This window comes from Lepidochelys kempii, chromosome 1 (genome assembly GCF_965140265.1).
Source record: "Lepidochelys kempii isolate rLepKem1 chromosome 1, rLepKem1.hap2, whole genome shotgun sequence".
NCBI lineage: Eukaryota > Metazoa > Chordata > Testudines > Cheloniidae > Lepidochelys > Lepidochelys kempii.
This window is the reverse complement of record NC_133256.1, coordinates 7,202,584-7,226,259: the sequence shown is the minus strand read 5'-3', so window position 1 is coordinate 7,226,259 and position 23,676 is coordinate 7,202,584. Positions and strand designations below refer to the sequence as shown.

Genomic DNA, 23,676 nt, shown 5'->3' with positions numbered 1-23,676 from the left:
TTATCAAATCTTCCCCAGGAAAGTGGGTAGTAACGTTTGGGAGGATTCTAGGGGGGAAAGACGTTTCCAACTGGACTCTTTTTCAAATTATATCCCTGTTAGACGTTTGGTGGTGGCAGCGATAAGTCCAAGGGCAAAAGGTAAAGTAGTTTGTACCTTGGGGAAATTTTAACCTAAGCTGGTAAAAGTAAGCTTAGGAGGTTTTCATGCAGGTCCCCACATCTATACCCTAGAGTTCAGACTGGGGAAGGAACCTTGACAATGACCTAGAAGAAAACACAAAATCATCACTGATAAAATTGCAGATGACCCACAAATTGGAAGCGTGGTAAATCAGAGGACAAGTCACTCCATACAGAAACATCTGGATCGCTTGGTAAACTGGGCACAAGCAGACAATCCGTGTTAATTTAATAAAGCCCCATCTAAATGTCTCCATTTAGAAAGAAAGCATGCAGGCCGTACTTCCAGGCTGAGGGACTCTATCCTGGGAAGCAGTGACTCTGAAAAAGATTTGGGGGTCATAGTGAATAATCAGCTGAACATGAGGACCCAGTGCGATGCTGTGGCCTGAAAGGCTAATGCAATCCCTATATAACCAGGGGAATGCATTATAACCAGGGGAATCTCGAGTAGGAGAAGAGAGGTTATTTTACTTCTGTGGTTGGCACTTGTGTGAGCACTGCTGGAATCCTGTGTCCGGTTCTGGTGCCCCCAAGTCAAGAAAGATGTTGCTACATTGGAGAGGGTCCAGAGAAGAGCCACAAGAATGATTAAAGGATTAGAAAACCTGCCTGATACTGATAGACTGAGCTCCTTGTGTCTATTTAGCTCAACTAAGAGAAGGTTAAGGGGCGACTTGATCACAATCTATAAGTACCTACCTGGAGAACAAATATTTAATAATGGGCTCTTCACTCTGGCAGCAGCCTAAGGTCTAACATGATCCAATGGCTGGAAGTGGAAGCTAGACAAATTCAGACTGGAAATAGGGCTTGAATTCTTAACAGTGAGTGTATTGGACCAATTTACCCAGGGTCAGGGTGGCTTCTCCATTACTGATGAATTTAAAATTAATAGTGGTTGTTTTTCTAAAAGTTCTGCTCTAGGAATTATTGAGAGGCAGTTTTCTGGCCTGTGCTGTACAGGGGGTCAGACAAGGTGACCACAGTGATCCCTTCTGGTCTTGGAATCTGAGAGAAACTTGGATACCGAATGTGACGGATGTACTCCAGCAGCCAAACCCATCCTCTTAATTCTCTCCGGAGAGGTCTGTTGCATCTAAGCAAGGAGTTCATTTGCTGCAGGGAAAGGATTAGGGTGTGAAAGTGACTGACAGACAGAGGAAAGAAAAACAACCAGAGAAAAACACCTGTAGTTTCCCTGCAGCAGCGTGGGAGGGCGGTTGCTGCTGCCCTCGTTAATTTCGCCCTCTGGGTGCCTGGAGCGGCCCTGCTCTCTGGAGAAGGGGCAGGTGGGTCCTGCTGCTCTTACCTGGTCATACCCGTGCCAGGGACAAACAAGACTTCATCTCTTCCCAGAGCTCTGGAGGGTGAACGGAGGGAGGAAATAAGACGCCAGCTGCTGTCCAGGTGGAGGGAGAAGGGCTGGAATTGGAGCTTTCTGGGCTGAGATGTGGCACAGTTTGGGACTTCATTTTGTGGATGTGAATGGCCTTGGGCACTGGCTCTGAACCAAAGCTTCTCCCACGGGTGACCTGGTCCCAGAGCATCCTCCAGCCCTCCCTCCAGCTGGCTGCTTCTAGACAAGGAGCAGCCGACGCAGCGGAGTGGTCTGCTGATCAGGGCTCGCCATGGAGAGCGTCATGGTGAGTAACACAGTTCTCTCTTTAACAGCCCTGCCGTGCTGAGACCCGCCCTGCCTGTCCTGTACGCAGTGTTGGGGCCACATGTGGGGTAACGCTCCGAGGAGGAGCAGGGAAAATTGGTTGCCCAGTAGGAAGGTTGAACAGCATGGTGCTGGCCACTTAAGAGGGGCTGCTCCTTAGAGAGGGTCCTTGGCTCAGGTCTCACCCTGTCTATGGTGCGTGGGTGGCACACACAGACCATGCACTAAGGGGCTTCTCAGCCACTGATCTTCAGAGTGCTCTGTGAGAGGCCCTCTCCTGGTCCCTCTGCTTTCCCCCCAACCCCACAGCTGGCTGTAGAGCTCTGTGTAGGGCTCCGTGGAGCAGCCAGTGACCTAGGAACCGGAGCAGGAGAACCCTGGGGCGAGGAGTTGATAAAAGCTGATGGTCTGTTCAGAGCTGTGCCAGGCCTACTTTAGACCTGGGCGGGCATGCAGGAGAGTTGGAAAAGGATTGGGAAGCACAATGGGATCAGTCGGACTGGGCATGAGGGGAATGCAGTTGGCTGGGGAACCAGGACCACCTCTCCTCCCCATTATATCCTGGGTTCCCCTGCCCTGCGCTCTTGGCTTTCCCTGGGGTTCAGTTAGATACGCGCTCTTGAGCATTTAAAGATGGAGTGGGGCAAGAGAGAGGCATGGATGATGCCGGGATGGGCAATGGTTTCTGCGCCAAGTCTGAGACCGCACGAGACCAAGCCATCAATGGAGCCGCAGCAGGCGTGGTCTGGCCCCTCAAATCCCTTGGTTGAATCATATCACAGGTGGCTCAGCCCTTCATCCTTCCAAGGGGCTGCAGAGGTACTGGCTTCCAGGCAGTGCACAGTGTGTGGCTGGATCCTGCTGGTTCCACCTAGGTGTTAAGGACCCAAGGGGTGGGAGGTGCAGTCAGTTGATCTGGGAGCTAGGAACTCCTGCCTTCTAATCCCATCTCTGCTGCTAAATCATTTGCCTCTTTTGCGCCTTGATCTCCCCATCTCTCAAATGGGGCCAGTGAACTACTGCCCAGGCCTGGGGTGAGTTTTAAGGGTTTGATATTGGTAACATGCTTTGAATTCATGCTTCTATGTGGTGGGGATTTGCTCAGGAACCCTTATCCAAAATATCCCCCACCCTGCAATGCACACATTTTTACTGTGCTCTGCTCAGCTGCTTCCCTCCACCCCAGAGGTGGCTACATTGTAGTGATGCTGTATCTTACACATCAAAGTGCTTTGGAGTCCATCTGGACAGGAGCATCTATAGAAATATAAAATAAATGTTTTGTCCTGTGTATTTAGTTACTGTTAATAACCAAACCCCGTCACACTCAAAAGAAGCGGCGGCTACTGCAGAAACTCTGGGGTTAACAGGAAAACTACTTCTCTCTGTATGTTTGTGCGACAGGTAAAGATACAACAGCTTAGCCATCTGAGCAGCTGCCCCTGTGAACATGGGACATGCTTTATTGCAATCCCAGACTGTACCTCTGTCCTTCCCCACTGACCTGCTTGTATGTCATGTGCAAGTGACTGAGATGAGGTATACTGAGGTTCAGGGCTGTGAGAAGTTTATGGAGGGGATGGTCTGATGAGACTACCTACAATGGCACGTGGCCCATCGGTGACTGCTAGTAGCAAATATCCACAACTGCCAGTGATGGGACACTAGATGGGGAGGGCTCTGAGTTACTACAGAGAAGTGTTTCCCAGGTGTCTGGCTGGTGGGTCTTGCCCATGTGCTCAGGGTTTAACTGATCCCCGTATTGGGGGTTAGGAAGGAATTTCCCCCCAGGTCAGATTGGCAGACACCCTGGGTGGGTTTCGCCTTTCTCTGCAGCATGGGGCAGGGGTCACTTGCTGGTATGAACTAGTGTAAATGGTGGATTCTCTGTAACTTGAAGTATTTAAACCATGATTTGAGGACGTCAGTAACTGAACCAGAGTTTGGGGTTCTGTGGCTTGTGATGTGCAGGAGGTCAGAATAGATGATCACAGTGATTCCTTCTGGCCTTAAAGGCTGAGTTAATTACAATGATCTCCCCATGCCACATTTCTGTGTAGCGCTACTATAACCCATTTAGATCTCTGACATTCTCGGAGTTTCATTTCCCTCTTTTTACAGATGAGGAAACTGAGGCACAGAACAGGGACGTGACTTGCCCAACACCTAGTGAGTCAAATGCAAAGCTGGGAACTGAACCTAGCTCTCCTGACTTCTCTGATCATTTAGCCAATGTGACAGGCTGAATTATTTTCAAGCCAGAGTTCCTTTGCAACTAGTTCCTTGCAAATGTTCGATTACCAAGCTGAGTGAGTTAGTTCTGATTGGGTGCTGAAGTCACATAGCATTGTTTCTCTTGCCTGATTGGATGAGCCTCACTCTCACAATCAGGTGCCTGGTGCAGATAGTCCCATGGAATTCATTCCCCCTCACCTCTTCTGTTCCTTGTACATATTCTTAGGCAGTGGGCACTACAGGGACTTAGATATGAACCAGATGATACAACCTGTTCCCATCCACCCGGCAGGGTTTGAACCTCAGAATACCAGTGCCACAGTATAGTACAGCCCCCTACCACTTGAGCTAAAGCAGTGACTCCATTTGCTGGCAGTGGTGGTAGGCTGTTATCCTTCAGGTGGACCAGCCTCTAGAGGGGCCATACCCAGCTTTTTGTCACTGTGAATGCCAGCAAGATGTTTTCTGAGCTGTTCTCCCCACCGCAGGCTGTTGCTGCATCTGGCAGGGCCCTTCTGAGCAGCTGTTCCTGAGCCCATCACCCAGCCCCCACCTTGTTTTTCTTCTCTTTAAAGAGCATCACTGGCTGGTTTCCAGCCCCATTTGGCTCTAATGCAGTCGAGGTGCTGTGAAATATCCAAGCTGTGAATTCAATCAGGCGTGCTTAATGAAACCTGGGGAGTTAATTAGCCAGCAGGAAATTAGCACCACCACATTTCTCCTGAGGCAGCATGTGTTGTGTTAAGCAGGGAGCTGCAACCTCTGAGCCTGGAAGGGGAGGATTAATGGAAAGAGAGGTTCCCAGCCAGCAACAGGTCTCTCTCATCCCCCATTCCAACATACTTCTGCTTCCTGCCAATGCTGCTGCTCTGCAGAGAGAGTAGCAGCGAGGAGCCAAGGGGGTGAGGCTGGGTCTGAAAAGAGCTGCTGGGCCCAAAAGGAGAGAGCGCGGTGGGTGAGCAGGCCTGTGATGGCCTGGCTACCTGGTGGAATTTCAGTTCCCTGACTCGGGTTCTGATGTCTTGTGTGCAAGGCCCTGGACAGGGGTTTGCCTTGGCTGTGGGGGCAAGACCTTGTGCACGTCCCTTAATCTCTCTCCCCATCTGTAAAGGGGAAGAATAAAGCTTCAGCTTCCTCTCTCTGTCTTGTCCCTTTAAGCTGTAAACTCTCGGAAGCAGGGACTGGCTCTTGCTGTGTGTACGTACAGCGCTGAGCACAGGGGGGCCTGGGATCTCACTGGGGGCCTCTTAGCACTGAGGTTAAAAAAAATAACAACAATCCAATGGTGGCAAGGGCTGACGGTATGGGGGACAGAAGGGAAAGTTCAAGCCAGCCCAGCCTCCCTCTGGCAGCAGCAGCCCGGCCTTCCTAAATGGGAAAGAACCACTGGATGTCAGAAGCTCCAGTCTGTATCCTTGAGCCAAATTAATTGTTGGGTAGCTCCAACCAAGTGGCCGCTGTGGGGAGGGGCTGGGTTCTGCTCTCAGGTACGTCCCTGGAGTAATTCCACAGACCTCAATGGAGCGACTCTGGCTTCACTCCAGCATAACTGAGAGCCAGATACATCCAGGTTAGATGAGTCTGCGAGTTCTCCAGGAACTCCCGCCCTGCAGACCTCAGGATGCTACTAGCTACTCATAGGAGGGATATGTCCTGATGGCTAAATCAGGCGACTGAGATTCAGGACCTCTGGGCTCCTCTCTGGGAGGAAAAGTGCTCTAGTGGCTAGAGCAGCAGGTGGAATTCAGAATACCTGGGTGCAGTTGGCTACGCTCCAGGGACTGGGGTTCACAGGGCATTTTGGTGTTTGTTCCAATTTGGAATGAAAGCAAATTTACTGAAATTTCCTGGCAAACTGGAGATCCCTAAAAATTCCATTTCTAAACCTCCACACTATGGCATTTGTGAAAGGGCATGTGAAATTGACCCTCCGTGGGTGCTATTGACTAGCACGTGTGAAACTGATGAGACCATCAGTTTGGCTCAGCAGAAAGGAGCTTGCCATTTTCAGGCAGCCCAAGCCCCAGCTCTAGCCAGGGTTCCGGCAGCTTGTGGGCTCCTTTCCAAGGAGCTGGTGCGCTGTTTTCTGTGAGCCTGCCAGGTCCCCAGCCCTGGCTCCAGCTGGGGGTTACACAGAGGCTTGCCCACCACTGTGCCCTGCTGACTCTCTGCCCCTCGCAGCAACCCAACTGGAGGGAGATAGTCAACAAGAAGCTGAAGTTTCCCAGCGAGCTCCTCGACGCCATCCAGGAGGGGGACCTGTTGCAGGTGCAGCAGCTGCTGCAGGGGAGTGACAGGATCCTGCAGCAGCAGGCCGATGGCGAGGACCGTGCGTGGCGGGAAGCCCTCAACCTGGCCATCCGCACGGGCAGTGGGGAGATCACCGGGGCCCTGCTGCGCTATGTTAAGTTTGACTTCCGCCAGATCCATGAGGCCTTGCTGGTCGCCGTGGACACCAACCAGCCCCAGGTGGTGAAGATGCTGCTGGACCGGTTGGACCAGGAGAAGAGCATCAAGATGGACATCAAGTCCTTCTCTCTGGCCTTCTTCGACCACTCCATCGACAACGCCCGCTTCGCCCCCGGCGTGACGCCGCTCACCCTGGCCTGCGAGAAGGACCTCTATGAGATCGTGGACATGCTGGTGCAGAAAGGCCACTCCATCCCCCGACCGCACAAGATCTCCTGCACCTGCCTGGAGTGCAGCAACGGCCGCACATATGACCTGCTCAAGTTTTCCCTCTTCCGGATCAACACCTACAAGGGCATCGCCAGCCGGGCCTACCTCTCCATTGCCAGCGAGGATGCCATGCTGACGGCCTTCAAGCTCAGCCGGGAACTGCAGCGCCTCTCCTGCAAGGAGCCAGAGTTTAAGGTGAGGCTCTCTGCAGTTTCCATGCCGAGGCTGGGGTCTTGGTTCCACTCTCCGTCCGTCCTTGTTCTGCGGGTAGCCACGGTGCTGCACTCAGAATGCAGGGTTCCACCTCCCGTGGGGTGATGGGTCTGCAGGACCCAGGGAATGAAGAGAGGCATCTGGTGTAGGCTGGTGCAACATGCTAGACTTCAGTGGAGTTACACCTGCTTCTACCAGCTCTGAATTTGGACCCTGGGGGTTTAACACAGTCATCGTCCCTCCCCAGTGTGAGCCAGGGGTCGGGGGGGGGGAATGACTTTTGCTTCCCCCTGATTCTACTCCATGGAGATGTTCAAACATGTGCATCGTGGCATCCACAGGAGCCAAATCCTCTGTTGAACCTGGCTGAGATATTTGCCTCTCTCCCACCCTGCAGCAGGGAGTTCTACAGGTTAATTGTACATATGTAAATGTGTGGCCCTCTCATTCTGAGCACCTCTTGTTGTGCTGTTATGGGAGGGGCCCCGCAGAAATGGCCCCTATTGACTACGGTCATACAGTCATAGAATGTAAGGCTGAAAGGGACCTTGAGAGGTCACCCAGTCCAGCCCCCTGCACGAATAAAGGAGGCAAAGCCATGACCAACCAGAGACAAAGGGCACAAGGAAAACCCTTGCAGCAGTAGAAGGTGATGGGACCTTTGCTCAAGTATTGCCCCCTTGCCTCCCACCTATCTCCCTCCTGCAGCCAGAGTACCTCAGCCTGGAGCTGCTGAGCCAGGAGTTTGCCTTCGAGCTGCTGGGGATGTGCCGTAACCAGAGCGAGGTGACAGCTGTGCTGAATGACCTGGGGGACAGCGAGGAGGAGGAGAAGCTGGACAGCCAGGCCTTCGAGGAGGGCATCCCCAACCTTGCCCGGCTCCGGCTGGCCGTCAACTACAACCAGAAGAGGGTGAGTCCAGGAAGGAGACTAGGAGGCTTTGGTGTCCGTAGGCAGCACTCAGCACTGAGCCAATACCCCAGTGGAGGACTAGGGGATGCTGCAGGTACAGTCTTTCAGATGAGATGTCATCCGGGAGTCAGGGTGTGAACCCTGGAATCCTGGTTCCAGGGTGCACCATTCCTCTCTAAATTCCCCCCTTAAATATCACTTAGATGTGGGATCATCTTTCACCCCATGCCCGTAGCTTTTGTTTAGTGAAGCTATGCAGCAGCTAAACCATGTGCCACCCCAGAGGTGGCTGCATGTCACTGGTAGGTGAGGGCTCTTTAGAGGCAGCATCCCTGTGTACGGCTTTGGGACCTTTTGGGCTGAAAGGGCTGGGGCAACAGAAAGCTACCGGTGGTTATAAATATTTTTGTTCCCACCTAACTGACTTCCTCCCCCTGTGTCCTTCTGGATCAGTTTGTTGCCCATCCCGTCTGCCAACAAGTGCTGTCGTCCATCTGGTGCGGGAACCTGTCAGGCTGGCGTGGGAGTAACACGCTCTGGAAGTTCTTTGTCTCCTGTTCCATCTTCCTGACCGTGCCCCTTCTGTGCTTGTTGTACTGGATTGCCCCGAAGTCGCGGGTGAGCAGCCTTCCAGGCCACGATGGGACCCAACAAGGGGGCAGAGTCTACATCTGCTACTGCAGGGTTCTGACACTCCTTCTGGACCCTCAAGAGACGAGAGACTGGCTAGAGAGACCTTGGGTCTTATCCAGGCTGCCAATCCCTACGTGCCCATGGAAACTTGATTGCAATTCTACTAATTTCTCTCCCTAGAACTGAGCCAACAGTGTGTGGGTGTAAATTATTCACCCATATCCCATGAATTTGAACTCCCCCATATTTGTACCCCTTCTGAGTTCATTCTCCATTGTTCCAGCGTGTCCGATTTGCTGCTGCAAATGCTCACGTAGGGGGAGTTTTATGCTTCTCCCTTGCTCAATTGTATGTTGATATTGGGCCCCGATCTGCGCGGGGAGATCCTTGCACAACACACTGGCTAAGCGTGCGTCGTGGCCTCCGCTAGCAGCAGCTTCGCTGTAGGGTAACAGCCTACTATTGCTGTCTGCTAATAGAGTCCCTCCGTTAGCTCTGTGTGGTGGTGCTGACGGCCCAAGGAGAGGCAGTTGCTGCGTCTGTGCAGCCCCCGCAGTGAGCTCAGTGGGTCCCAGCGCAGGCCAGGATGAGTGTGGAGCCGTGGGCCTCTGCCCTCCAGAAATTGGCAGCCGTGGGACTCTTTGCAGCTCTGAGGCGTGACGCTGCCTGTGCATCCCTGGGCAGGTTGGCAAAATGCTAAAGATCCCAGTGATCAAGTTCCTCCTCCACTCGGCCTCGTACTTCTGGTTCCTGATCTTCCTGCTGGCGGAGTCCATAGTCCTGGAGCAGAAGCACCACATCTTCTTGGGACGCAATCAGACCCTGTGGGAGAACTCCCTGCACATGCTCTGGGTGGCTGGTAGGTTGCGGGAAGAATGCCTGGCAGGGAGGGGTGTTGGCAGGGAACTACAAAAGCACAGGATTCAAGGAGAAGCAGGTGGCCGCTGCTGTCTTAAGCAGGGTGTCTAGGCCCTGTGTCAACTGTCTGCACCCCAGGGAATCCCACCCTCTGGGTGCAGTCCCCCCGCTCCCCCAATCCCTCTGGGTGCAGCCCCCCCACCTCTGAATCCCTCTGGGTGCAGCTCCCCGCCTCTGAATCCCTCTGGGCGCAGTTCCTCCCGAATGTCTATGGGCACAGCTCCCCCACCTCTGAATCCCTCTGGGCACAGCCCCCCACCTCACCCCTGAATCCCAATGTGTAGCAGCGGGAGCCGATTCGAGAGCCGTGAAGGGGGTTTCCCCCTCCAGGGTTGATCGAATTTTTGTCGCCTCTGCTGAGCCGGCCAGCACGGGGCCTGTGGCAGTTCCTAGGGGGACGCGCGCCTGCCTGGGACTGGACCGAGACCTCTCACTGACCGCGCTGAAGCCAGCTGCTGTTAATAATCTTCAGTCCCAAATCCAGCCCCCAGCAGGGCTTTGTGTCCCTAAGTCTTCTCAGCTCCTACGTAGACAGGAGGTTTCAGGGCAGATAGACGTGGGGAGGGAAATCAGCCTCCAGCAGGCGACACTGTCTGTACGTGCAGGGCCCCAGGGCTCTGGGGAAGAGAGAAACAGCTGGGTGGAGCTGGCTCGACAGGAATGAGTTGGGTGGATGGTTTCCCTGGCCGTGGTATGATGCGATAATCATTAGCTCTGAAGGGAGCCGCACTCTCCCATTGGAACCGGCTGAGCTGAGCCCCTAGGGTCGGAATCTGCCTGTGAGCACCAGAAGTGATTGCCTGCCACAGGCTACCTGCTCCCGGGGTTGTTTTTGTTTTTCAGACCGGTGCCCAAAGGGTGTCTGGATGCAGGCGGTGGGAGGGGATTCAGAGAAGAGCAGGGATGGGGGTGAAAGGGCTCTTATCCCATCTCTTATGGGGATGGGATAAGAGAACTAAGGGCCGGATGCTGCATCCATTGCAGTCAATGGTGAAACCCTCCCCATGGGGGCAAGCCTGGGCGCTGGGTCGGTCTAGGGTCTGGGAGCGGCCTGCAGATCTCTCCAGGGTGCGAATCCCCACGTGGGGAGAGAGAATTGGGGGGGGCATATATGGGGGCGTCGCTAGGGGTCGTCATGACTTTTATTGTGGAGGCCCCAGCTGCGATCAGGAGCCCGCTGTGCTGGGTGCTGTATGAACACCCTGCCCGGGGGAGCTGATGGGGCAGAGAGGCAAGGCAGACAAGAGGGGGAAGAAGGAAGGATGATTCCCCCACCCCGATTTGCAGAGGGGGAAACTCTGCCCAGAGGCTGAATCCAACCCACCCCCTTGGGAGGTATCTGCCCGAGGGGGCTTGGTGCTCATGCTTTGCTCCCCCACCCCGGTCAGGCTTCTTCTGGTACGAGTGCAAGGAGGTGTGGATCGAGGGGCTGCGCAGCTACCTCCTGGATTTGTGGAACTACCTGGACATCGTCATCCTCAGCCTGTACCTGGCCTCCTTCACGCTGCGGGTGCTGGTCGCCGTGAGGGGCCGTCTGCACTGCCTGGACGCCCCTTCCTCGCCGGGGTGCTACTACTTCACCAGAGCCGGTGAGCAGCTGCGGCTGGGGCACCTCGGCTTTCATCTCGGCCTCCCTCCGCCCCCTCCAGCTGCTGGCCCGGCCCCGCTCCTCCCGCTCGGCATGTCTAGTGCTACACGTTCATCCCCCGAATGGGCGCTGCATGGCCTTGCTTCACCCCACCCTGCCCCGCTGATGGGCCTCGGCCTTGCCCCGCAGACAAACCTCTCTCCGGGGGAGAGGAGCTCTCTGTGGCCTATTCGCTCCTTGGCCTCTTACCAACAAGGAGGCCTGTCAGTGCTGGCAGGGACAGTGGCTTTGCGACCGGCTTTGGATCATTTCCCCAGCCCCCGCCCCACCCCCACCCCCCCAAGCCGTCCCATCCCCTCTATGAAACCTCCGCATACCCTACTTTGAAAGATTTCCCTTTCCAGCTTACGGCCGGACCTTTTCCTCCCTCCGGAGCCTTCCAGACCCCAAGCAGCACGTTCAGCCGCAAGTTACTGGCTCAATGACAATTATAGGCACTTTTATATGGCAAGTCGGTGTCATTATCCTCATTTTACCGATGGGGAAACTGAGGCACGGGGCAGGACAAGGACTCACCCAGCAGGCCAGTGACGGAGCCAGGAATAGCCCTCAGTCCCCACACCCTATCCACTAGGCCACACAATAAAGGTCCCCCTGCCTTTCCGGCCCTGTGTCTCTGAGGTTCCTCTCCCCGTGTGCAGGACGGCACGAGTGGCAGCCTGAAGACCCCCAGTTTGTCGCCGAGGTGCTGTTTGCGGTGACCAGCATGCTGAGCTTCACCCGCCTAGCCTACATCCTGCCTGCCCATGAGTCCCTGGGCACCCTGCAGATCTCCATCGGGAAGATGATCGACGACATGAGCCGGTAGGGGCTGAATCCCCTCCATCCCCTTCACCTTGGGGTCGCCTCCCACCCTGCGGCCCCATCAGACCGTCCCTAAATGGAGCCAGATGGTGGGTACAGGCCGCGGTGCGTGAATGCCTCCCAGTAACGTGGTGCTAAGCACCGTCTGCTCTCGCTGATGTCACGAGCCAGGCCCAGAGAGAAGGCCCTCCCCCCCCCCCACGGCGTATCTAGTGCAGGCCGCTGGCGGTGCGCGCTGCTGGCCCATGCTACGACGCTACGGGGACAGACACAGGCTGAGGATTGAAATAGGACTGGAGAGGCCCAGCAGAATGCAGCGTTCGCTTTGCTGTGCGAGCCCCTCACAGCCTGAAATCATGCGGGGGACATGTCCCTCCACCTGGCTATCGGGGTGTCCTGGGGGAATGGGCTAGGGGGCTAGCACCCCGTATTATCCACTGGCAGCTGCCTTGCATGTTGCTCTGGCAGGATGTCTTAGCCCCGTCCCTGTGGATCCACATCCACGGCTTGGTCTACACTTAAATTGCTGTAGGTACATCAGAGCTCGGGGTGTGAAAAAAAAAAACCCCACCCCCCTGACCGAGACCCCTGTGCCAGCCTACCCCCAGGCACAGGTCCACCTAGGTCCAGGGAAGAACGCTCGTGGAAGCAGTGTTCCTACGGCGAGGGAAAACCCCTTCTGTGGCTGACAGCCTCATCTCCGCTGTAGGGTTATGCTGGTAGAGCTGCGGTGGCATAGGGTCTAAACTAGCTGTTCCCGCTCATGAAAGATCTTGGAGTCATTGTGGACAATTCTCTGAAATCATCCACTCAGAGTGCAGCGGCAATCAAAAAAGCGAACAGAACGTTGGCACTCATTAAGAAAGGGGTAGATAATAGGACAGAAAATATCATATTGCCTCTATATAAATTAGAGCTGTCAATTAATCGCAGTTAACTCACGTGATTAACTCAGAAAAATTAATCGTGATTAAAAAAATTAATCGTGATTAATCACACTGTTAAACACTAGAAAACCAATTGAAATTTATTAAATATTTTTGGATGTTTTTTCTACATTTTTAAATATATGGATTTCAATTACAACACAGAATACAAAGTGTACACCCCTCACTTTGGATTATTTTTGATGACAAATATTTGCACTGTAAAAATGATAAACAAAAGAAAATACATTTTTCAATTCACCTCATACAAGTGCTGTCATGCAATCTCGTTATCGTGAAAGTGCAAGTTACAAATGTAGGAGTTTTTTTTGTTACATAACTGCACTCAAAAACAAACCAAGGTAAAACTTTAGAGCCTACAAGTCCACTCAGTCCTACTTCTTGTTCAGCCAATCGCTCAGATAAACAAGTTTGTTTACATTTACGGGAGATAATGCTGCCCACTTCTTAATTACAATGTCACCTGAAAGTGAGAACAGACATTTGCATGGCATTGTTGTAGCTGGCATCGCAAGATATTTACGTGCCAGATGTGCTTAAGATTCATAGGCCTCTCCATGCTTCGGCCATTGTTCCAGAGGATATACTTCTATGCTGATGACGCTTGTTAAAAAAATAATGCGTTAATTAAATTTGTGACTGAACTTGGGGGAGAATTATGTCCCTGCTCTGTTTTACCCGCATTCTGCCATATATTTCATGTTATAGCAGTCTCCGATGATGACCCAGCACATGTTCTTCATTTTAAGAACACTTTCACTGCAAATTTGACAAAATGCAAAGAAGATACCAATGTGAAATTTTTAAGATAGCTACAGCATTTGATCCAAGATGCGGAAACTACAGAACCCAAACCACCAAAAAAGAAAATCAACCTTCTGCTGGTAGCATCTGACTCATGATGATGAAAATTAACATGCATTGGTCTGCACTGCTTTGGATCGTTACCAAGCGGAATCCGTCATCAGCATGAACGCATGTCCTCTGGAATGATGGTTGAAACATCAAGGGACACGTGAATCTTTAGCACATCTGGCATGTAAATATTTTGCGACACCAGCTATAACAGTGCCATGCGAACGCCTGTTCTCACTTTCAGATGACATTGTAAACAAGAAGCAGGCAGCATTACCTTCTGCAAATGTAAACAAGCTTGCTTATCTGAGCGATTGGCTGAACAAGAAGCAGGACTGAGTAGACTTGTAGGCTCTAAAATTTTACATTGTTTTATTTTTGAATGCAGGTTTTTTTGTACATAAATCTACATTTGTAGGTTCAACTTTCATGATAAAGAGATTGCCCAACAGTACTTGTATGAGGTGAATTGAAAAATACTATTTCTTCTGTTTTTTACAGTGCAAATATTTGTAATAAAAATATAGAGTGGACATTGTACACTTTGTATTCTGTGTTGTAACTGAAATCAATATATTTGAAAATGTAGAAAACACCCAAAATATTTAAATAAATGGGATTCTATTATTATTTGACAGGATTCTATTATTGTTTAACGTTAATTGTGATTTTTTTTTATTGCACAATTAATCACAATCTATTTTTTTTTAATTGCTTGACAGCCCTAATATAAATCCATGGTACACCCACCTCTTGAATACTGCGTGCAGATGTGGTCGCCCCATCTCAAAAAAGATATATTAGAATTGGAAAAGGTTCAGAAAAGGGCAACCAAAATTATGAGGGGTATGGAACGGCTGCCATATGAGGAGAGATTAATAAGACTGGGACTTTTCAGTTTGGAAAAGAGACGACTAAGCAGGGATATGATAGAGGTCTATACAACCATGACTGGTGTGGAGAAAGTAAATCAGGAAGTGTTATTTACCCTTTCTCATAACACAAGAACTAGGGATCACCAAATGAAATGAATAGGAAGCAGGTTTAAAACAAACAAAAGGAAGTATTTCTTCACACAATGCACAGAGCTCTGGACATGCTTGCTTACCCCAATAAACATCATATTGTCTGAACTTCGGACTTCTGGTCTTCTGCTTTCTGTCTGCATGACAAGAACCAGGGGAGGGGCTAAAGGGAAAGCCCCCTAACAGTTGTGAAGGCCAAGACTATACCAGGGCTCAAAAAGGAACTAGATAAATTCATGGAGGATAGGTCCATCAATGGCTATTAGCCAGGATGGGTAGGGATGGCATGCATAGCCTCTGTTTGCCAGAAGCCGGGAATGGGCGACAGGGGATGGATCACTGGATGATTTACCTGTTCTGTTCATTCCCTCTGGGGCACCTGGCATTGGCCACTGTCGGAAGACAGGATACTGGCTTAGGTGGAGCTTTGGTCTGACCCACTCTGGCCGTTCTTATGGATGCCGGCACAGTCTCCATAGTGTCAACGTACCAAAGGGTGAGAGGGGTAATTGGCTGGCTGAGACTGTGGCGGTGCTGGGGGTGGTGGCAGTGGTGGGTTTGTGCACTGGACACATCCCCACGATGAACAGGGCTTATCAGACTAGGGTCCTCTAGGTCAGGCCCCATGGCTCCCTGCCTCTCTGATCTCCTCTCTGGGCTTTCCCCCCACAGGTTCATGTTCATCCTCATGATCATTCTTACCGCGTTCCTGTGCGGACTCAACAACACCTACGTTTACTACCAGGAGTCCCAGCGGCTGGGGAAGTACGGCTTCGCGCATCCAGGGCTCTCCCAGGGCCTCCCGGCTGGGCCAGATGCTTTGCATCGCGATGCCTGAGGCTGAGAGAAAGGGTCAAAGGTCCCTGCCCTATCCAGGCGATTCCCTGGCCCCTCTCTGGGCACACGCCAGCAACGTGAATGGGGGTTGTAGCGTGAGCGGGGAGCCATGGGGCAGCACTTTGGGGTGCTCTGCTGATGAAGCCTGTGGTGGAATTGGGAGGCACGGTTTATCGGTAGAAGGGGATTCCGAGGAACCCTGTGGGGAGTGGTCTATGGGGAGAATGAAAGGAGCTGAAGACGGTGATGAGCACTCAGAGGGGATGTGATCAAGTGTTTGGGATGTCCCGGCACTTCGGGAGGGAGCGGGGTTGTGTGGGGCGCTGGTGGGGATTTAACGAGGAATAATGGGGTGAAAATATAGGCCGCATCTCAAGCAAACCTTCCTGGGGGCCCAGGTGGGTGCTGGCAAGTGTCTTCTGAAGGGTCCTGTAGCAGTTAGGACTTGCCCAGGAAGATCTAGTGGACACACAGGCCAATCCTGCATCACCTGGGGAGCTGCTGTTGATGTCAGTGGGGTCAGGATTGGGGCTGTCTCGCACACTTGTTAGGGTGGGGCACGCCCGGCTTGTAACCAGGCCCCACTCTTTGCTGCCCCCTTTCTGTCAGCTTCAATGAGACGTTCCAGTTCCTGTTCTGGACCATGTTCGGGATGGAGGAGTACAGCGTGGTGGACATGCCCCAGTATGCCCTGGCGGAGTTCGTGGGGCGGGCGCTCTATGGGATCTTCACCATCATCATGGTTATCGTCCTTCTCAACATGCTCATCGCCATGATCACCAACTCCTTCCAGAAGATCGAGGTGAGGGCCGCTGGCAGCCCCGCCAGAGTGCGCCTGGGCCCCGCCCTGGAGCAGAGTGACCCCGTGGGGAATAGGCCTCCTCTTCCGCAGCTTCTCTTCTCCCTGGCACTCCCCGCGCTGTTAAAATAACCAGCAATTGGGCAATTCCACTCAGCCTCCCCTAAATCTCCCTCCTTCTTCCTCCCCCAAGGCCCCATCAAAATGCAGTCCCTGTTGTTTGTCGTATTCCTATGCGCTGTCGAGAGGGCTGTGGTGCCCCACCCCAGAAGTGGCTGCATTTCTCCCTTACACACTCACTGGAGGCCCTTCGCGTACAAGGGTGAAATTCCCCTCTGTGCAGCAGGTCCATATGAGTCCCTCTGCTGACGACCCTGCACTGGGCACAGCTCTCGCTCTTGCAGTGATGCCAGCTTCCCCACTGGGCCTAGCATGTGTCCTTTGCCTTGAGAGTACGTTCCTGTCACCGTCCCTGAGCAAGCCTGCTCCTGCCTGGGCCGGCTGCAGACCAATGGCTGGTGCATGCTGGAGAAGGGTCCCTGGGTGCTCTCCTTAAGTGGATCAGGCCCCACCCACCAGCTGGGGATGCCCAGGTGTTGGACTAGCTAGTGCCACACCTGTGATCTCGTTGAGTTCCGCCCCGCAGGGCAGCTGGTGCCCAGGATCTGAGCCGGCCTCCATCCCAGAGCCTCAGCCCCCCGGCTCTCCCCGGTGCTAGAGTTGTCCCTCTCCCCTGCCTGTGCCGATGCTGTTCAATACAATTTCACCCGTTATATGGCACCAAAGTGGAGGGGAGAGGGCAGGTCATGAGACCGACCAGCTGGCTGTGGTCTGAGGGAATGGGGGCGACCGTGGGGCTTCTAGAAAGCGGGTGGGAAGATCACACGAGGCCCCAAAGGTCTCTGATGGCCGCCCAACGCAGGAGGCCCCAGTGTAGATCGCAACCTGCTTTTCCCCCCTGTTTGCTTTTCAGAACGATGCGGACGTGGAGTGGAAGTTCGCCCGCTCCAAGCTCTACCTGTCCTACTTCAGGGAGGGCCTGACACTTCCTGTACCGTTTAACATCGTTCCCACGCCAAAGTCCCTCTTCTACGCAGTCAGGTGACGTCCGCGCCGCGGCAACGAGTCGCTCTAGTACACGAGCAGCTCAGAGATGTTAGTCAGCTCAGCCTCACGAGTCAGGATAATCCCCATTGTACGGGTGGGAAACTGAGGCACAAAGTAACTTGCCCAAGGTCACACACGGAGTCTGTGGTGGAGTAGGGACTTGAACCCACATCTCTTGAGTGCTCATCCAGGGCCCTAGATACCAGGCCATCTAGCCACTGGCGTTTCACGTTCTGGGGATCAGCTGCTTTGCAAAGAGAGTCACTTCTGAGCCGAGCTGGCTGAACTGGTTTTGTTCAAATCTATTTTCAACCAAAAATGCCCTTTTTTTTAAAACTATGACAAGTTGTGAGGAAAATATTATGGTGGGTTATTTTTGTAGAAGTTTTTCAGAGTATTTCTGACTCAAAAAACCCTGAAAACTGAAAATGTTTTGGTTTTTTGCTGTCTGGTTTTTCCTTCTTTCTCTCCCTTTCCTTCTCATTTCAGTGGCAAAAGGGTGGGGAAAACATTAAAGTGGAACATTTGGAAAGTTTTCATGAATGATTTCAAGTAAATAATTGTTTTTCTTCTGAAATGTTTCTCCAAACATACCTAGCGGTTTGTCAACCCTTTCTCCTGAGGAGACCTAGACAGGTTTGGAGAAAGGAACTAATGCAGGGAACGCTGGAGTGTTCCACAAAGGAAAAGCTTCTCACTTGGTGCAGCGGGTTAAGGGAGATGATTCAGATATTACTAGATTTGAAGGCCAGAAGGGATCATTAGATCATCTAGTCTGACTCCTGTAGGGCAGTGTTTCTTGACCTTTTCAATACCCGGGACGGGCTTGCTGCTGTGTGTCAGGGAAATCTCAGGGACTGGCGCCGGGCCATGGACCGGTCATTGACTCTGCTGTATGGCACAGGGCAGAGGCTTTCACCCAGTTACCCCTGTACCAAGCCCAATAACTTGTGTTCCACTAAAGCATCTTCCAGAAAGGGATCTGGTCCCATTGGAAGACAATCCTCATGAGACCGAGAATCTGCCACTTCCCTTGGGAGTTTGTTCCAATGGTTAATCAGCCACACTGTTAAACATTTGGGCCTTATTGCTAATTTGATTTGGTCTGGTTTTAGTTTCCAGCCATTGGTTCTTTTTCTGTCTAGATTAAAGACCCCTTTTCTACCTGGTATTTCCTCCCTGTGAAGGTAGCTATACACTGCAATCATGTCACCTCCCCTCCTTCTCTTTGACGAGCTAAAATCAGAGCGAGCTCTGTATCTCACGGTGAGCTGTTTTCTCCAATCCCTGAATCATTTTTGTGCTGTTTCTGCACCCTCTCCGATTTTCCAACGTCCTGTTTAAAATGTGGAAGCCAGCACCAGCCGTGGTGTCAGTCCTGTATCGGGCTCGCCAATGTCACCTCCTCCCCGCACTGGCTGTGACTGAGCGAATGAACTGTGCCATGCTGCGGGCTGACTCCCCGAGAGCTGCCCTCGGGGTGACTTTGGCCCTGTCTGTCTGTCTGCGCTCTACCGAGCGTGCCGGTTCCGTTGTATGTTTCAGCGCCCACGTCCCCATGCAGCCAGAGAGGAAGGCATTGGCTGCATTGATAACGGAAAACACTGCTGCCTCCCACTGGCTCTTGCCTACGTTAGAGACACAGAGTAGAGCTGCCACCCATCCGACTTTTACCCGGATGATCCGGTTTTTGGCTTCTGGGTCTGGGTGCTGTTTAGGGTTGCCAAGTGCTCGGCGGAAAGTCAGGTCCGAAAGGGGACCTGGCAACCCTAAAGGGCACCGAACCAAAAGTCCGGTTTCCGCGGGGTGGGGGCAGGCGCCAGGTTGTTAACCCATGACAGCCCCTGCTCGGCTGGGGCCACCGCCTACCTGCAGGCAGCAACTTGAGATGATCTACCAATTGACTGGGACCTGGGGGGCGGGGGCGGGAGAGGAGTGAGCGCTGGGGCGGGGCTTTGGGGGAAGAGGTGGAGAAGGGGCGGGGCCTCAAGGGATGAGGTGGGCAGGGTCTTGGGGGAAGAGGCAGGGCAGGGATGTGGCCTTGGGAAGAGGTGGAGAAGGGGTGGGGCCTCAAGTGATGAGGTGAGCAGGGCCTTGGGGGGGCCGGTTACCAGCAATTAGAAAGGTGGCAATCCTAACACAGAGGCAGTTGCTAAAAGGCTCCTATTTGCAGCCCAGCGCCCAGCACTCGCTGAAAAGACTCACTGCGGAGTGAAGCTTGTTCCCGTGGGCTCTAGTTCTCATGGCTTGTTGGCCGCAGTGCAGCTGGGGCTAGCAGACCGTCTCAGATCTGCGGCTTGGTAGCTGTCAAGGTTAAAAGTTAGGGGATAAAATCTCTTCTGAAGGATGATGGGCCTGAACCTGAATCCTGGAATGGTTTGGATCTGAACACTGTGGCTAGGACTCATCTCTCCATTGGGCCAGAACCAGAAACCGGCTCCAGACTCCCCCAGATTTTGGATTCCTTTGGACCTGGATTCAGATTTTAACGTAGCATCCCCAGGGCTGGCTGTACTTTCCAATGACGTGTCCTTTTGCATTCCCCAGGGGCATCTTCCGGTTCATTTGCTGCTCCAAACCCAAGAGACAACCGGATTACCCCCCGATTCCCACCATCGTAAGTTCCCTGTCTGTCTGTCTGCAGACCGAGCCCTGGGGAAAGTTACCTTGGCATTGAGACTGCTTTATCCTCAGCCTTGTGCTCCCCTGGAGTCCATGGCAAACTTCTTTTCCAGTCGTGTCCTGGACTGTAAAATGGTTGTTTGAAGAGGGCGAGCGAGCCCCCAGGCGTTGCAAGATGCCAGGTAAATGCTAAGCCGTGTTGGTATCCGGCACCCGTGTAACCCTGTTTCCCACCCTCTTCAGGCTAACACCGCCCTGGAGGACGTCGGCCTGGGCGGGGAGAGCCGCCGTACCTATCGGCTGCAGGTCATCAAGGCTCTGGTGCAGCGCTACGTCGACACGGCCAGGCGGGAGTTTGAGGAGAGCAGGCGGAAAGGTAACCCTGCCACTGTGCGGGGCCTTGGGCACTGGTGAACCTCGGGCCCTCCTGTTCTCTGCCCGTGGCACGTCAAGCCTAGTCTGCTGTGGGCTGTGATACTCTAGTCTCATTCGGTTGCTGGGCTTAGCATCTGGCTGCTGGGAGGGGCTGGTGGCCTGTGATACATGGCAGCTCACACTGGACGATCTAGGCTACTTTCTGGCCTTAAACTCTGTGACTCTGTCTGGTAGCTCTGGAGAGCCCCCTCCACCCTGGCAAATGAGGGCTTGACTGGGACTCCATAATACAGTGGGGAAGGGAGGGAAGGAGAAATAGAGGGCGGGCAGGATGAGGGTCAGGAAGAAGCAGGTGTCACATGTCAGCAAAGTGTGGGCCACGTCCCCTTCTAGTGGCCATTTCCCTGAAGGATAACTGCCTACTACTGCTGCCATTTAGTGGAGTTACTCCTTTAGCTCAGGCAGTAATGGTCTGTGCTATGCTGCAGAAGGTCCATGTGGATGACCCATGTGGTAGAAGGACAGTGGCTCCTGGAAGTTGGAACCCAACGTGCCCGTGCTGCTCATCCACCCCAAGAACTGGCTCCACATGTGGGTGTGTCTAAGGGCAGAGATGGGGATCCTTGAATCTAATGAACGCTCTTGAGCCCTAAGAGAGAAAATGTTTCCGGTATTTAGAAACGGATGTAATCTGTACCAGGCTCCCAGTTCCCGCAGTGTAAAACCAGAGCTCAGTGGAGTGACTCCAGTTACACCAGTGTAAAAGCAGAGCCGCTGCATTGAGCTCAGTGGAGTGACTCCAGATTTACCCCTGCGTAGCTGAGATCAGAATCGGGCCAGTAAACCAGCCTTGCTCCTGGGGCTGCCCCCAGGCGAGATGCACAAGGATGCCGCTCGCCGAGCAGGCGTGATGGTTACCAGTGGGCTGCGGTGGGTGCAAGGCGGGCGGGCTCTCCCCATAGCCCTGCGCTCACCTGGCCCTGCCTGTGCTTCGTTCCCAGACCTGGGGAACCGTATCACTGAGCTGAACAAGTCGGTGTCGCGCCTGCATGCGGAGGTGAAGTGCCTGCATCACAGCCCGCCTGCCCCCGCCAGCCCTCTGGACGGGGCCAGCCCGCTGCACAGATACGTCCTGCGGGTCCAGGACAACTTCCAGAACTTCAGCCAGGCCTCGGGCAGCTCCGGCCCGGGCTCCCCGGCCCAAGTGATGGTGCACCAGGACAGGGCTGCCGGGAGCGACCCCCAGCCCTACCCCGAGGAGCTCTCCCTTGGCCCCCAGCACAAGATGTCTCCTGGGGAGGGGGACCGAGCTGGAGAGCCAGATGACCCGAGTTCCCATCCAGCAGAGGAAGCCGACTCTGGCCCCAGCCTCTAGCAGCTCAGGGCGGCGTTTCCACGGCGGTCTGGAGCCAAGCAATAACAGCCACGCCCATCACGTCTAGTGCAGCCGAAGGATCCCAAAGCATGTTGTATGCTGCTCCTGCTGGCTTGTGCCCCAGCCCAAGCAAGCAGGGAGCTCGCTGCCTCTCCCACACGGGGTGGGGGTTGAAGCATGGCTGATGGTCCAGTCAGGCTCCCTGTCCACCAGGCAGCTGCTTTGATGGAGAGCAATGCCTGGGTAGCCGAGCTCCCCGCCCAGTCATTAGGCAGATGGGCTGTAGCACCAGCTAGGTTTCTTTTACTTTGAGTCAATGTTTATGTCAAGTCCTTGGGTGTTACAAACTGGGCCCCTGCAACTTGAATATAGAGCCCCGGAGAAAATACCTCCACCCACTGTACCCACCACTGACATGCTCCCCCCTCTTGGGTGCAATGAGGCAGCTGACTGACAGTGATTGCTTGTTTGATCGAGGGCTGCCTCGGTCACAGTGGAAAGGGAGAGAGAGAGAGCAGGGGCCAGGAGATCTATTTGAAGCGTGTCTGAGCAGGGGACTAGCCCAGTGGCACAGGACTAGCACAGGGCACTGTCGTGCTGGGGATCCTGGCGCAGGGCCAGGCTGGGAGTGCTGCAGGGTGCTCGGAGGGGGGGTTGACTTCTCCTCTAGGGTCCAGCTCCATGTGATGCTAGAGCAGGACAGACAGGCTGCGGAGTGAGCTGTGTGCAGCTATTGTATAGACTGTCCCATGTAGTCGTCTGGGAGGGAAATCAAGGGCACTCCTAGAGACACCGAAACCAGTCCCTGCCTTCCTGGCCTGCCAGCTGAGATCTTGCTCATAGTTTGTTATAGGTGCAATTCTGTGATCAGGAGGTAGCCAGTTAATGAACCCAGGCTGCTGCAGCCTTGAAGTGTGGTTCTGCTCCGACACGTGACTGGCCGTGTGTGTGTCTGTGTGTTTGTTTTGGGGGAGGGGAATCCATGCTTGTTGTGGCTTAATGACTCCAGCTCAAACCGTTCAATTTGCGATAAGAAGAATATATTGCTTTGGGTTTTTCCTTTCCTCCTCTAATCGCCAGCTCCACAAATTCCCACTGGGATCTGAGTGTCAAGCTGGGTTCTCTTCTGCTTCTGTGTGCTCCTGGGAACATTTCCATGGAGGTCAGTGGGCTTAGGATCAAAGCCTTCAGCACATTTCTCACGCCAGTTTAGTTAGTGCCCAGCTGTGTCTGCTATAGAAGATTGACTAGCTAGATTCCTGAAGCTTGGGAGCTGTCGGGAAGTTTAGAAGATGTAATATTCAGACAGGCTCTGTCCTGGTTTCTGATCCGTAACTTGTTATTTGTAGCCCCAGAAAGTTTACTAGGTTCTGCCTGGGTCTTTAAAACAATGCACAATGGAAGGGTCTAATAAATATCTTATTTCACCGTGGAAACAGGAGTGAATCAAGCCCCGCTTTGTGTCTTTAACACCTTGTATTCACATTGTAGAATAAACTATTGCTTCGTCCCAATAAATACAGCAACCCTGTCTTGCACTGTTGTGTCACTCGTCACTGGGGAAGGTTCTAACGTTGCACAAGTGGATTCTGCAGTCCTAAAGCAAGATCTCCATTGGGAGTGGAGGCTGCAGGGTAAGGTAGGGGCTTGGTTTGGAAGACCATCTCCCAACCCTTTTTGCTCAGCTGGGACTCACTGTGAGCAGATTGATGCAGGATCTGGTGAGTGACAAGTTAGATCCAGTGGTGAGGGCCCTGGGCTGTGAATCAGGTGACCTGCTGATTTTCAAATACATGGATTTCATTACAACACAGAATACAAAGTGTAGACTGCTCACTTTATAT

The 23,676-nt window shown here is 53.2% G+C and overlaps 1 protein-coding gene across 1 annotated transcript; it reads left to right on the top strand.

The window, feature by feature from the left end:
• Positions 1–1,080: 1,080 nt before the first annotated feature.
• On the top strand, positions 1,081–23,370 carry LOC140907400 (short transient receptor potential channel 2-like). The gene is made up of 13 exons (XM_073333274.1): positions 1,081–1,828; positions 6,265–6,957; positions 7,684–7,887; positions 8,341–8,505; positions 9,205–9,379; positions 10,827–11,027; positions 11,728–11,890; positions 15,390–15,482; positions 16,164–16,356; positions 17,327–17,454; positions 20,008–20,077; positions 20,326–20,458; positions 21,459–23,370. Exons 1-13 carry the CDS (start codon positions 1,814–1,816, stop codon positions 21,830–21,832), a joined length of 2,607 nt encoding a protein of 868 aa, XP_073189375.1. The 5' UTR covers positions 1,081–1,813; the 3' UTR covers positions 21,833–23,370.
• The last annotated feature ends 306 nt before the right edge of the window (positions 23,371–23,676 follow it).